This window comes from Anser brachyrhynchus (genome assembly GCF_964034855.1).
Source record: "Anser brachyrhynchus genome assembly, chromosome: Z".
Taxonomy (NCBI): Eukaryota; Metazoa; Chordata; class Aves; order Anseriformes; family Anatidae; genus Anser; species Anser brachyrhynchus.
In genome coordinates, this window is record NC_137697.1 from 23113981 (window position 1) to 23130155 (window position 16175).

Below are 16175 nucleotides of genomic sequence, written 5' to 3' on the forward strand. Positions count from 1 at the left end.
TGCATTAATTCAGCTTGTCATGCATGTACAACTATTTATTCCAACAGAAATACCTATAGCTATGTGATTGTCTAGATATTAAGGTAACAAGGAAAGCTCAAAAGCAAATTATTATGCTCTTAATTTTTTTGAGAAATGTAGGTTGTTTGTTTGTTTGTTTTTTTGGTTTGTTTGTTTCTTTTTGCTCTGCTTGTAGTTAAAATAATTCACGTTCTCCTACACTATAAATCTTCTGCCTGTTTGATGGAATTTCAGTAGAGGCCTGAGCGTGAAAGCCTGGAGTTTAACAAGATAACAGACTTAGGTATCATCAACAAATAAGGATACCTGACAGAAATTAGTTGTGGAGTTTCTGTTGCCGTAACTGTGGAAGGCAGTAAATCTCATCCATTCCTTATATCGTGTAAGCATGCAACCTGTTTATTTCTAGAGTTTTAGGACCAATACAAGATATGATACACCTTTTTGCATTCTTGTTTAGTCAAGTCTTGTTGGTCAACATTACAGATCGTGTTTTAAGGAAAAAATCTTGATCTGCTTTTCAAGACTGTCTCTCTTTGTTTGAATTCTGAAAGCAAATTCCAATGGCATATGCTTCTGCTGTCCTGAGACTGCCCAGTTTTTCATACTTCTGCTATTAAGGGATTAATTAACAAAAATTGTAAAGATTTCCACTGTGAGAAAGCTGTGGACAAAAGGAAGAAAATAATCAGAGAGGTGTTGGAAACTGACATGTTAGCATGACAGAGCATAAAAAAAAGGCTGTAAATTGTCTTCAAAAATTGGATAGTTTTAATACTGAAATTTCATTTACATGTCAGTGAGACATACTGGGGAAAAAAGAGATGATGAGACCAGTGTCCTGGCTCTTTAAGCTGTTCTGTTTTTCATTAGTTCACATGGCACAGGTCATTACGTTTCTCTGGAACAAAATTACCCAAAATAAATAATGTGGATTCTGGGTTTCCTTTCAAATTTCTTGAAAGTTTATATTCAAACATCAGAATTTTGCTGTATTAGCTGTCCTCGGATTTCTGTTGAACTTTGTAATAAGGCCTACTACGTGAATTTAAATGCAAAGCCTGCGTATTTTGTTGTGGTAGCCACTAAAATGAACACAGCAAACTGGGTGGCACAGTCAGAGTGGTTTATTCTAAGATATTTCTCTTCCAGTCACACCATCAGAAAGCGGTGAAATGTTGATAGGTTGCAGGAAGTCGTATTTAACTGTTAGTTTAGGTGGTTTTGGCTGCAGTTGAAGTAAGTTAGTACCTTCCAAAACTCTGAAGATCTCAGTGCAAGCAAGTAGTTTGTTTCAGACTGATTTCAACAAGGGATAAAAATATTTATTTAGGCTGTTACTCTTTGAGGAGAATTAGGGAACAAGACTGTAAGAGCCATGAAAGTAAGCAAAAGGATGTACTGAAGAATGTTGCAAGAGATTGCAAATTGCTGCCGTATCATGTATCAATAATGGGAGCATGATGCAGTTAAAACAACAGGAAAATAAAATCATTGACATTTCCGTGGTATATAGAATGTAACAGTCTTAAAGCAACATGCCTTCTGGAGAAGGAGGTTTCTGTATGGTATTAATAGTGTATATAATAAAGTGTAGTTCAGCATCCCAGAGAAAGGTGTTGCTGCAAATCAATACAACAATACCAGATTTTTTGATGTTATTTAACCTGCAAAACAATGAAGGAACTGAAATTTTCAGTTTTGTGATGAGTTCAGTAGCTGCTTAACAGCCCCATGTATATCTCAGAATATAAACTGGTAAGCAGAGGCATAACCTTAGTGTGATTTGCATACTGCTCTGGGTACATTAACTTCTTTCTTGCCTGTGAATGCTGTTTAAGTATTTCTGTTAAGCTTTCTCTATGTTCTTATCTATATTTAGATTCTATTTTCTTATTTGTATGTAGATTGAGAACTTCTCATGACAGTTTTTATGAATGTACTTGTGGATGTTTCTGCTACGCCCAGTGTGGACACACAGGAAATAAACAGATAAATAAAGAGGGTTTGAAAGCCTTTTGCTTGAGCAATCTTCTGAGAAATGATGTCCAGTAATAACTGGTAAAAAAGGTACAGTAGGTAAAAGATATAATGCTGGCCCAGATCCTGCAAATACTGCGATGGATTCCTGGCACTATGTATGTGGAGAGTCGGTGTCATCAGCACGTGCTGACCTGACTCAGAGAAGCACTTCAGGTGCTGTCAGACCTCTGTAGCTGCTGCATTGTAGCGAGGTTCGATAATGAGGTAAGGTTCTGCCCATGTGGAACTCTGAAAATGACTTGCATATTGAAATATTAACTCCCTGATAAAAGGACATAGCCGGATTTTTGTATTATTTTTTTCTTTTTTAGTGAACACATCATTAACATGCAATATAAGACAAGGAAATGCTTTTAAAAGCAACAGTGTTACTTCAGTCAGTACACCCACTTTTTGACACTTCTGCTTTTTATGACTGGAGTGTAATATGACGTTATGCTTTAATTTGTTTTAATGAAACACAATATTTGAATAGATGCATGGCCTATAGTCAGAATTTGAATATCAACATATACAACCTAGCAAGTTCCCTAACTGTACGTAAGAGGATGGTGGTTATAATGGAAAATATTACCTATCAGCGTTGCCTCCACCTAAGTGCTGTTTACTGTGAATGTGAGCATTCTGTTGAGAGTTCAGCTTATAATATTTATATTTCTACAGAAGAATTTGGATAAATTAATGGTAAAAGAATGGAAAAAAAAGAAGATTCACATAGGCTACTGCTTTGTTTCTAGAATCAAGTGTTCTATGAAACGGCAGCTGCAGTGTGGTCTAAGTTCCCTTTCTCATGTTTCACCAACACAGAAATGAAACTTAAAGATAGAAGTGTTTTGTTGTTGTTGTTGGGTGGGTGGGTGGGGTTTTTGGTTTGTTTGTTTGTTTTGTTTTGTTTTTTAAAGGATGGTTGAGAATTTCTTTGCCAATTTCTTTCACACATAAGTAGGAGTAGTAGAAAAGTACACTTTTCTTAGATTTAGCCTCCTAATTTTTATATAAGAGTTTTTGTCTTATTAAACTTGAAGTGATCTTAGACGTTACTGAGATTTATGCCAAGGAGAGCACTGCAAATGACCAGATCCAGCTTCCCTTAGCAAGAGTACGTAGTGGCACTGGCTACATGAGCCAGCAGCATTGTAGAAGGGTGTTGTGTTAGCAAACGTCAGTCATTGTGTGCTGCTGGCGGTTACTGAGATCATCACAGTTTTCCCATTGATGTGAACCTCCAAATATTCTCATGAGGTGATCGGTAAACAGTTATTCTTTACTGAAATTGCATACTGCTGGTGTATTTTGCCAAGGATACAAAGTTACCCTTCGAAAAGATACTGAGAATATTCCCGTGGACTTAATTCAGATTCTGGTAGATCATCAAAGGCATGTCTTCGGCAAAGAGCAAGGGACGCTCAGAGCCTCAGCAGGGCTTTATCATCTCTGACTGTCCTGGGCCACAAAGTCATGTTTAGTGGTAGGCACCCTGCCATGCAATAGCATTTTTTCAGGGATATGACTGCCAGTAAACAAGTGATTCCTTATTTACACTTTTAAGGAAAAAGGGTTTTAGAAATGCGTGTCATTACAGAAAAAAGCCCCCGGTAGATGGCGCATAGACACGCTGTTTATTGTCCCTTCCAGTGCTTCCCAATCCCTTGCCAGCTCTGACAGTTACTCGCAGCAGTCAGGACCGTACCTGCTCTGGCAGTACCAGCAGTCAGCAGCACCTCGCTGCCTTTGGAGGCTGGCCTTGCAGCTCCTCACCCTGCCCAGCTGCTGGTGTCCCACCTCCTGCCGGCCAGGTTGCAGGAGTGAGACCAAAGCAGAGTGAGAACATTTGAAAATGCAGTGGGGTTCAGGGGATGCATGCCTTTATGACAGATTCTAGGGCTGAAATGTGGTGCTGCGTGAAGAAGCAATGATTAGGATCACGGTTTGGGACGGTTTTGTCTGTGACAGGAGGATGGGGCTGAGGAGATGAGGAATGAAATCGTACTTTCTAGTGTATTGTATGCAAGGCCACTCAGCATCTGCTGCCATCCAAGCAAGCCAGGTGTGGAAAATCACCATGTGTTCCAAATTGCATTATTTTCTTTGCTTTATTTTGATTTTTTTTCTCCCTTCACTCACACTTGGTTTGATGACTTTTTTACCTCTTGATTGGAAAGACCTTCCTACTTCTTTTCCTAAAGACATGATTACACTTCATGACCTTGTATATAGTAGGTTTGTTAGTTGCAGGAATTCAAACAATGACAGCGTTTAATAATAAGCTGAAGCAACACTATTGACAAAATTTTATTGGATCAGATAGTTTAAAAAGTCCACCTACTAACATCTCATCTGATAAATCCAATGAGTTAAAAATATGTAAACTTGCATGACAGAATTCCTTTTTTTTTTTCACAAAACAAACCAAAAAAAAAGTGGTGAAATAATATATGAAAAAGAATACTTGATGACTTTTGCTTCTCATTTGATGAAGTAGGCTGCTGATAATTCAGTTCATCCAAAAAGATGAAAACTTCTAATGATCTAAATGTTTGGGCTGTAGCTGCTGAATATCACAGAATCACAGAATCATCTAGGTTGGTAGAGACCTCCAAGATCACCAAGTCCAACTTCTGATTTAACACTAACAAGTCCTCCACTAAACCATATCACTAAGCTCTTCATCTAAATGTCTTCTGAAGACAGTATACTAGACAATATAAAACATACTAGCAGCCATGGAAACCCTGTGTCATGGATTTGACTGGGATAGAGTTAGTTTTCTTTATAGACCCTTGTATGTTGCTATGGTTTGAATTTTTTATGAAAATAGTGTTCATAACACACCGATGTTTTAGTTGTTGAGGAGAAGTGCTTACACAGAGCCAAGGACTTTTCATGCTGCCCTGCCTGCAAGGAGGCTGGGGGTGCACAAGGAGCTGGGAGGGGACACAGCCAGGACAGTGGATCCCAACTGACCACAGAGGTGTCCCACACTGTATGATGTCCTGTTCAGCAATAAAAGACGATGTGAAGAAGGAGGAAGAGCAGGGACATTTGGGGTGATGCTATTTGTCTTCCCAAGAAACCATTCTGCGTGATGAGCCTTGCTTCTTGGAAGTGACTGAACACCTGCCTGCTGATGGGAAATAGGGGAACCTTATCTCAACCCACGATTTCTTGCACTTTTATCTTTCCAACTCTCTCCCCCATCCCACCTGGGGAGGGTGAGCGCGCAGCCACGGTGCTCAGCTGGAAACATTTTGATAACAGCTGTGACCATGCGCCTGGGCTGACAGATGGCCAAGGCATCACTGCTGTCCCTGTGCAGCTCTGCTGGACAGGCTGGGGCTCCAGAGTGAACTCAAGTCTGAGTGATAGAGACCTGTGAGCGAGCCCACGTGGGAGACATACACCCCGAAGCATCTCTGGCCATGGATAAGCCCCAATGAAGCAAGTGCACCTTGAAGCATTTGTGGCCGTGGAGATGTCCATGCCACAGCAGGTTCGCCTTGCAGTGTCCATGCCCGTGGATAAGGCCATGACAGAATACACCTCAAAGTGTCTGTGGCCGTGGGTGAGACCACAACGCAGGAGGTGTCTGAAGGGACGTCTGAAAGTCCCGTGTCTCCATGCCAGAGCAGGTACACCCTGAGGTGGCTGTGGCTGTGGTTATCTCCATGCCCCAGCAGGTAGGCCTCTGAAGAGGCTGTGGCTCCTGGATAAGGCCATGCCGGAGCAGGTGCACCTCTAAGGGACTGTGGCCAGTGGACAAGCCCAGGCTGGAGCAGGGGCGAGGGGAGGTGTTCATTGCAATGTCAACCCCTATGGCCTGGTCCAAAAGCACAAAGTGTAGAGATTGTAATAGATATGCCTTCAAACTGCTGTAACTCATGATTTGAGCTGCATTTTATAGGAAGTGTTATAGGAGGAACCCTCTGCTGCTAGCCAGGCCAGGGGCAAGGGGAGGAGCTCATTGCAATGTGGAACCCTGTAGCTTGGTCAGAGGGGACCAGGGGTGGAGATTGTGATGGATATGCCTTTAAATTGTTGTAACCCATTCAACCCAATCTGAGTCGCATGTTATAGGAAGTTCTGTAGCAGGAACCACTCAAACCAACAGAGCATGAGTCTCACAAGAAGCAGTGCAAGTGCAGCAGTGACCCAACCTGAGCTGGCCTTGGTATCCAGTAACTCCATCCAGTAACTCTCCTGTCCTGAGCAGCCACCACAACAGGTAGAATCTGAGTCATGGACTGAAAGAACTCAGTAGACATTTTATGAAAATTTTAAGGGCATTTCATGGGGGTGGTCTTTAAGTGAACGATGTCTGCATATTAATTGAAGGGTAGTGATTAATTAAAGGGTGTAGTACTTAGCTGCCTGCTGGGGTTAAACCACAACACCCTAGTTTTGTGTTTCTCTTCAGGTGCTTTTTCCCACATGTGACAAATTATTTTTGAATTATCCTTTTGTCCTCGTTTAAGAAAAAAAAAAAAGCGGGAAACTGCAAAATAAATAGTTGTGTCATTCATAAACAGGTGTATTTGTGAGATTGAGATGTTATATGCATTACTGCCACCTCAGTTTGTGTGGCCAAATTTGGCAATCAAAGAAGGTACCACATGAGCTGTTAAGATAAAGCCCGTACTTTTTTATAGCATAAAAATTGAGGTAGTGATTTCTTCTTGAATAGTTAGCAGTTCTGAAGACACAGCTAGAAATAGAAGAATGGTCCTGTCTTCAAACAAACAAACAAACAAACAACAAAACCAACACCCCAAACCCAATTAACCATACACTTCAGTAAAGGAAGAATGAGAAAGTCCTATTCCTGTGATTGGGCCTGCAGTGACCAGAAGGATGGGTGTGAAACCTATTTATTGCCAAAACTTTTGTCCTACTGTCTCCACATCCAGACAATGTACAGAATGGTTAAGGGAGCTACTTGCTTATTTTTCATTGCTTACTTTTCTCCTCCTTTGCTTGTAAGCTGCTAGAAACAGACTCATAGTTAGAAAATGCATAGCACTTCATGGAGGCTTTAGAAATTAAACAATGAAAGGATGGCTATGGTTTTTAGAAGCAATATTTTGAGAAACAAGAGACCTGACTTCTGTGGACACGTAGCTCTTCTAATGACAGGCTATCCATAACGCAGGTTTAAGCTACCCGAAAAGAATTGCATGTGATAGCAGTAACCTTGTACTGGTGAAAAACTGCAAATGGAGTTTTTCCTCCACTACTCCTTTTACAGAGGAGTTAGAACGCAGTTGAGCTGAGAGAGACCATCTCAACATGTATGAAGAGGACATAATAATGTCTCCTGTCTGTTCTGCAGTGAGTCTGAACAGCACAGAAAATGGACAAACTGGTGTTTATTTCATGGCATCTTAAGAAGAGTGTGGTTTATATTAATGTCTAAGCTAAAATTCTGAAAAGAAAAAAGGAAATAAGAGAAAATAAGGTCTTTTATATACCAGTTCTGAGTAATATCAAAAAGAGTAAGTGATCTAGAGAGGCCAGGATACTAAAGTAAATATTTCAGCTCATTTCTGATGCATAGCTTTCAAAGGTGCTGAGGCCCTTGACTCCAACTAGAGTAGGTAAGAAATGCATGTGAAGTGCTCCAAGAAAAATCAAGCATTGGGTGTTTTGTGTCAATTGTGTGTGCATTTTATGTCAAATTAAGCTCTCAAAAAATAGGTGTATCAATTAAAATTGCATGGGTCTATTAAAAAATGTTTAATTGTTCTTGTTTTTTCACTGTTGACACAAGGAGATTGCAAATGGCCTGTCAGAGGGCAGGTTGCACATCTGGAGTTTCTTGCATGGTAGTAAAATATCTATTAAACCCACAGCTGGGTTGAGCACTGGAAAGAGTTCGGAAGGAGTGATCAAGTTTCAACAGACGCACGCAAGTGCACAGAAGTAAGGCAGTGCAAAGCACTATCTTGCCTCGTCCAGTATCTCTGACACTCAACAGTTTTCTTGAGACCGACACACATGCCGGATCACAGTTATGACTGATTTGTAACCAAGTGATAACTAAGTTGAAATTACAAGTAGGTAAGTGGCGCTAGCTTTATCTTGGTGACGTAAAGAAAGGATGGGTGTGGTGGGTAAGTTCTGTCCAAAAAAGTTTCTAATGTATTCTTCCCAAAGCAATTGTTTTCCAGTTAATAACAGTGTATTAATAGTAGATTTCAGTATTTTCTTTCTCAGTTTTTCAAACCTGTCTCCAAGATCTCATTCTGCTGTAGATCTTCGCATGTTTTTCCCCTAAACATGTCTATATTTGTTTCCATTTTCCATTTATTTACTTCTGTTGTTTTTGTTGTTATTGTTGTTAAATCTTACAGCTCTTCAGCATTTCAGCCCGTCTGTAAGGACGTGTAGATAGTGCTCTTTGAAGGCCATATGGGTTAACATTCATATTCAAGACCACCCGTACTAACAGTGCTCTTAAAACTGGTGAATCCTGTAGAGTCAAAGGTAATTGTTGGTAATACAATTTTAGATCTGCACTGCATGATATTCTTCCACTGCTTGCTTCAGTCAGCTTACTCTGTTTACCTGTAGATACCCTTCAGCTCACTGGGAACAGAGAAACAAGCTGTGACTGCCTTTCAACAGCTGAATCCTAATGTTGTTGTCTCCAAGGCAATGATTTAATAAAAACCGGACAACCTAAACTGAATTGCCTCTGCTACCCCAGAATTCATTTACAGAAACCATTTCTAGCTTTTGTTTCCCCTTTCAATGAAGCCCGAGTTCTGCTTATTTGCAGTAGCAGTGAAATCTGCACCAAGACCGAGAGAAGCATACCAGTCAGGAAACACAACTTTGCAGTCAGCTTTGCAACACAACCACAAGATACTTACTAAAAATGGCAGTTTAAAAGAGTCAAGCTGCAAGTGAAGGTGAACAGTACGGTAGTGGTGCCTGCTTAGAGCCAAACTTAGCTGGTATCTGGTGTTGGTATTTGTAGGTTTTCCTTACTAGTCAAGTACTTAAGGGGTAAGAGGAAGATATATCCAGAGTGCATGTGTGTATCGGCAAAATATCATCACAGGTCAAGAAGTGGTATCTATTTACCACTTAATTCTTAGCTTCACAAGCTTTAAACCTGCGTTTCACTGAGGTGAAATGAGACATTTCATTGACGTGAATTGACATTTCATTGAGGTGAGGTGTGCTCCTCCTTGCAGACGTGGCTTGTGGCTCGCATGTATTCAATACCCAGGTATTGACCCTCACGTGCTCCCGACCTTGCCACCTCCACCTGCCTGAACCCTTCCATCACCGTGCTGGAGGGACAGAGAAGTGATCCCAGCTATTACCACGCGTGCAAATGGCAGTGTGTGGGTGTGCAACACCAACGCCACGGCTCCCCAGTGAAAGGGGCTGGGGGTGTTGGCGGGGATGCTCAACACTTTCCGCAGGTCTTCGCCCACAGGTGCGAGGCGAATTCTCCACGGCAAATTCTCCCGGTCAAATTCCTGCTTTCTCCGCCGATCCCCTCTGGATCCCTCGGAAGGATCCGGGAGGGAGCGGGGTCGGGAGCGGGGGCTGCGGGGCGCGGTGGGGTCGCCGGAGCCCCCCGTCCCGGGGGAGCGGGGCAAGAAGCCGTCGGTGCCGAGCGGCAGAGCCCTCCCACTTGGGCCGATTTCGGCGAGGAAGGTGAAATGCGGAAGTTGCCACCCAAGAGCTGTCAGACGGCCGCCGGCTCCGTAGCCCGCAGCATGCAATAAGCAGTAGTAATAATAATAATAAATAATAACCCAGGCGCCCGACGTGCGTGCAGCCGGCTTCTGCCCTCCGCGGCGGCCGCATGGCGACTCTGCCCGCCGCAGAGAGGAGGGCGTTTGCCCTGAAAATCAACAGGTGAGAGAGAGACCCCCGCGGTGGGACGGGACGGGACGGGACGGGACGGGACGGGACGGGACGAGCCCCCCGGCCGCGGAGCCGCCTGCCTGCCCCTGGCAGCCGGGCTCTGCCGCCGCCCCCGCGCCTGCCGAGGGCAGGTGGGGGCTCCTCTTCTTCCTCCCTCTCTTCCTCCTCCTTCCCTTTCTCCTCCTTCTCCTCTCCGCACGCAGCGGCAAAAAGATCTGAGGCTGAAAGCGTCCGGCAAACTGAAGGTTTATGTAGGGCGTCCGTACTGCGGTGGCATCCCTCCGTGCGCTATTTTTTTTTCCTTTTACCCTTTCATCTATGAAAAGAAAAAAATCCTTCTGATTAGAAATAAATGTATCCTTCTCTCCCCCGTTGAATCAAGTGGGTGAGTTAGCTGTTGAACACCAAACTCTGAGCTTGCAGTCTGCTAGGCTCCGCTGTCTTTTCCCAGGGAAGTGGTGACTCTCAGCTGGTCTCTCTGCTCCGTGGCAGCAGTAGGAAAGCAAGACAATTATTTTCACACTGCTAAAGGAAAACACAGGCCAGCTTTTCAAGAGCATTGTTGCTTGAGACAAAATCTCTGTTTCCATGGTGTTGATGTAAGTACAAGGTAACTGAGTTTGCTGACACGTAAAAGAGCAAATAGCACAATGGTAATATAAACTGAGGAAAAGGCCAATCTCTGAGCCAGAGAGAAAAGTATGCACAGAAACTCCACCTCCCCAGCAATTTATTGGAAGACTTGGGGTTTTCAGTTACAGAGGATAAAATTAGCTCCACTGTAATATGCCTTTCCCATGGCAGAGTACACATCAGTGTACCTTTCCTTGTCCCTTGAGAATTCATTTTAAATGTATGGGGAATATACACAAGGGTGAGATACCATATTGAGAAGCCATCAGATGAGCGGTTCCCTCCAGGGTCCTGCCATGTTTTCTGATCATTTGGAGGCTTGTTTGAATATACTGTAACTGGCTGATATTTAGAGGGCTTGGATTATTTTTTTTTTCTTCCTATTTTTAGGGTCAGCTTTCTGGCAGCCTTTCCCAGCTGTGGTGATGGTCACTGTTCATCAGTGTGACTAAAGCCTTGCAAAGGAGTGCAGTCATACCAATTAATCTGGCATTGTTTCACAAGGGCTGACAAAAGTTTCACTAGCAAGAACTGTTGTGAAATTAAACCATTTGGATTTTATTTTTATTTATTTTTATTTTGATCTGATAGCAAAATATTCAGTATTTTTGGTAGAAAGTCAAATGTTCAGATATGTTACTCATCATGTTCTGGCTGTAGTTCCATTTTAACAACCTGCATGTTTATTTGGCAAGTAAGAATATTCTCTTTTACACTTTGGTAGGAATGATGTGTATTTGCTAGCAGAACATCATGTTTCCCTTTCTTCAAAAGAACCAGGCCATTTTTGCATGACCCAAGCGTGGTTTGTTTTACTGACAGTAGAGTAGTATTTTTCACAAGAAGCTTTTTTTTTTTTTTTTTTTTTTTGGAAAGGAATCTTCAAAATAAGAGGAATATTAAGTCACTGTCTAAATTTACTTGTCTGTACACAAAAGGCTGTTCTACAGCTATAAAATTTTGTTCCCCTTTCTTCAGAGTTCCTGAGCTTACTTCTTCAAAATACAACTCTTAATGAAAGTTGGTCATTACCAGCAAGGCATCATTTACAGGAGTTATTACATTGTCTGTATAATTACTCTCCATTCACTACAAATACATATGCAAGCTCTTCTCTTTCTTGTTCTTTCTCTCACCAGTGACTTGACTAAGCTATGCAGTTTTCAGTGAGGACCAGTAGAGTTTTACAGGTTCCTCAGTACAACAACACTGGCTGCCTCCATGATCTTATGGGTGAGCCTTTTGTGTTCGTGGAAAGCATGATAGGTATCCAACCATCTTGCAAGCTGTGCTGACCACTGTGCTGTAAAAAATTAGCAGTGGCATAATCCAAAATGTTGTGTTAGTGCTCTGGTGTCATGATTTAAAGTTAGCATGAGTCCTTGATCATGTGCAATGGGGTTGCAGATGCTTCAGGAATGACTATTACATGACAAGCATCATAATTGTTTAAAATAAGGTCAAACTTTAAAATCAGGCTTTAAAATAAGTACAGATTTGTAGGCTGCATATTCAACCTGCCCACATAACCATGTTTTCCTATCATTTTATTTTTCCTTCCACCTATCTTGTGTTTGTTGCCCCAACCTGTTGCTTCCTGCCTTTTTTAATCCTGCAAAGACTTGCACATGTGTTTTTAATGCACGCATGTGTGAGTAGTTCCTTCTGTTTTAATGGGATAACTTTTATATATAACGATGTTCATCTTATATGCAGAGTGAAGGAGCAAGCCCTTAAATTAGTGTCCCTCATGCTAGGCAACATTCTTAAAACTTACTTGTGTACTACTTAGAGCTGAGTGGCTGAAAACTCAGCAAGACCACAGAAAACGTCCTATTCAAATAATATTACTATTACATGAGAAATTAAATTCGTGTGCAACTTAGACTTCATTTCAAAGAACATATAAAGGTATCACTTGAAAGAAAATAAGCTATACCTGTCTTTCCAAATGGCTTCCTGCACAGGGCAAAGGAAGGGGAAGAAAATCCTCCTTACTGTGCACTATTGGGAGATGTTTTTGGTGCTGTCTGAGAGTGCTAGGGGTCCATAGTTTTCAGAAACCACCACAGAACATGAAAAAGCTGATTGTCCATGCTGAATCGAGTAAATCCGAGATAATAATTTGAAGGTACATGGACTGCATGTTGTAAATGTTTCTACTTTTCAATCACAAAATTTCTAACCAGAAACCAAGAAAGTTGATAAAAAATTTTATTAAAGTGCTGAAGAAAGCAACTAATCATTGTCAAAAGTGTGGGCTCTAACATGTAGCAATTGAGCAATGTATGTCTGAGAGGCAATACAAGCTGAATTTTAAGCAGCTTGCCTCAGCAGTGGGTTAGGATAAACATAACATTCACTAAAGAGATTTCTATTTTTATTACTTTTATTTAGCTAATGTAGTTTATTCTTTTATCTTCCACATAGATCTAACAGTAGTAGTACTTTGTTTTGACTTCAAGTGAAGAAAATTATGCTTTAGGCACCTACCTGTACAATCAAAACATTTCAACAGATACATTACAAAACAGAAGGCTATCAAGAGCAGCACTACAACCCCTTAACATATCACTTAACTTTCAGTCATGTGACCCATGCAATTTAAAATCCTCACAATAGACATGCTTCTGAACTCTCTCTACAGACCACCAATGTTTGCATTTGCAAGTGATACAAAACATTTTTAGTATTTAGTTTTACCATTTAATTTCTGTGTTCTTGAAATTGTCCAGTTGCCAAACATTTTTTTTTTCATTTTTTAGTTTTTAAGAAGTACACTTAAGGATGAGTTTAGAGTCATAGATCTATATTTAAAAATATATATTAAGGCAAACCTTTGGCTCAAGAAATCCTGTTAAAAATAAAATCTAAGATTACAGTCAAAACCTTATCTCATTCTCAAATAGTACCATGAACTCTACACTAATAACAACAGTACATTAAAATTACTCCTACCTGACACAATAAAGCCAGCTTAACCTCTTGTATTGTACAACGTCTTATCTCTGAAGGTTCAGAAGAAATTACCTTAAGTGGCAAAGCCTAGTGCAGAGGGGTCAGGTACAGTGCAGAATGGTTTCAGTGGCAGAACAGGCCATTTCCTACCTATTCTGACAGCAGACTTCTGTTCACTGCATCACCTTGATGGGATTGAAGCATGTATCTTTTGATTGAATTTCAGTAGAACTCCTACTGAATGGATATAATAAACTAATAATTACTTAGAATAGTTTTCCAGACTTCATTGCATAGGCCAAGATATTTCTTTTCATTATTTTTTTTGTTCGTTTTACTTTAAATATATTCAATAAGCTGCAGAGAGATCCTCAATCCTTTTATATTCTGTATGTACAACAGGCTCATGTGGTAAGTGTAAAGATGCACTTTTCAAAAACTGTGGTAAATTGTCCTAGTCAGTTTTTTACATGAAGTAGTGCATGATAGAAACCTCAATAAAATAGCAGTATGTTAATAGTTAAGACCAGATTTTTGCTGTAAACCTAAAACACACATTTATGGCTTATCAACTATTAAAAGCTACTTGTTATCTACTTTTTATCAAATATGACCTCTGAACCATTGTCTAAGCATGTGTACTGTCAAGACAGTGGTAGTATGAAAAATCCTGTATTCATTTTTACTGAGTCAACCTAATTCAGGAAAGAGAGTCACAAGGGAAAGCACGCTTGATCAAAGCTCTGAATCCTGTTTCACTCAAATGAGTTGCACAATGGGAATCTGAGTGATGATAACTCTGATTAATAAGCCCTTGCAAGCTTATATTCAAAAGAGTTTGTTCAAGCAATCAAATAGTAATCTGTCTGAATTAGTCTGAGATCCAAAGCATAAATATACATATAAGTATGGCTTTTAAGAGAAGCTAAAAAAATCTAATCTGTAATTACTATGGCAACAGATTGCTTTTTATGTACTACATGTGTGAAATAGTAGTGGTTCTGTATTTTGCGTGGAGAATATTAAGCGGTAATAAATTAAAGATAAAAATGGCATGTACGTAAGTTTTGCATCTTATATGTAACAGCTTCTTACTAACAGTTTATATTAAAAGGACAGTTTTCATAGACTTCCATGAAATTAAATGAGAAGATGACTTTTGAAATTACTTTGATTTGCACACGCAGGGAGCATAAAGAACAGGCTGTCATCTTGCTTCTGCATGCTAGTTTTGTTTGACAGCTTTTTAATTTGGCTATAGGAAATATTTGGGCAGTTGTCTCTTGAGGTTATCACTATACTGTTTTCACCTTTCATTAATTTTTGTAGTCATTTTTTTTTCCATTTTTTCAGCTGGGTTCAACATGCGTTTTTTCTCAATTGCCAGAGCATGTATAACCTATTTCCAGTTTACAGGGTAGAGTATGATCTGATCAAATTATCAGCTCATTTCTTTTGCAGAATCACAGAATGGTTGATGTTGAAAGGGACCTGTGGGGGTCATCCGGTCCAACCCCTCCACACTCAGGCAGAGTCACCTACAGCAGGTTGCCCAGGACCATGTCCAGAGCAATGAATATTTCTAAGGAGGGATACTCCACAAAGCCTGGCTCTGTCCTCTTTGCACCCTTCCTTCAGATATTTGTAGGCATTGATAAGATCCCCCCTGAGCCTCCACTTCTTGAGGCTGAACGGTCCCAGCTCTCTCAGTTTCTCCTAATAGGAAAGGTGCCCCAGTCCCTTCAGCATCTTTGTGGTGCTTTGTTGAACTCTCCAGTATGCCCATGTCTCTCTTGTACTGGGGGGTCCAGCACTGGAGACAGCACTCCAGGGTGTGACCTCACTGGTGCTGCGGAGAGGGGAAGGATCACCTTCATCAACCTGGTGGTGACACTTCGCTTAATGCAGCCTTCCAGCATATACCACCAGCCTTCTTTGCAACAAGGGCACATTGCTAGTTCGTGTTCAGCTTGGTGTCCGCTAAGACCCCCAGCTCCTTTTCTGCCAGGCTGCTTTCCAGCTGGGTGGCCACCAGCATGTCCTGATGCCTGGAGTTGTTCCTCCTCATGTGCAGGACTTTGCATGTCTCCTTGCTGAACTTCATGAGGTTCCCGTCAGTCCATGTCTTCCTGTCCAGGTCACTCTGGATGGATGGCAGCAACACACAGAGGGTCTGGTGTATGCAAAAGCAAGCCACTCCTCCCAGTTTGGTGTCATCTGCAAACCTGCTGAGGGCACACTCTGCCCCATTGTCTAGATCATTAATGAGGATGTTAGACAGGATTGGATGCAGCATTGACCCCTGGGGTACACTGCTTGTTACTGGCCTCCAGCTAGACTACAGGCCAGTGAGCCTCCTCTGGGCCCAGCTGTTCAGCCAGTTCTCAAACTACCTCACTGTCTGCTCATCCAACACATAATTCATTGGCTTTAGACTTGTTTCCTTTATACATATGAAAGACCTGATTTCTTAAGCGTTACTTCTTCCCAGGAAAGGTCACTCCTTTCTTCCTGACTTACTGCAAGCTGATTTGCCTTATTTTTATTTTTTTTAAGGTGTCAGTGTCTTTGTGTCTTCTGGATTTGTATTCAGCACAAGGAATAGATTGTACATGCATCTAGAGCAGGGGCAGAGAAGA

General features: G+C 41.3%; 1 protein-coding gene across 2 annotated transcripts in view; it reads left to right on the top strand.

The window, feature by feature from the left end:
* Positions 1 to 9465: 9465 nt before the first annotated feature.
* DOCK8 (dedicator of cytokinesis 8) overlaps positions 9466 to 16175 on the top strand; it is a 92934-nt gene continuing 86224 nt past the window's right edge. For both annotated transcript variants that reach the window (XM_080573783.1, XM_080573784.1), the window contains exon 1: positions 9466 to 9936. In XM_080573783.1, coding sequence (XP_080429909.1) covers positions 9884 to 9936 — 53 coding nt within the window. In that variant the 5' untranslated portion in view covers positions 9466 to 9883. The remainder of the gene's footprint in view (positions 9937 to 16175) is intronic.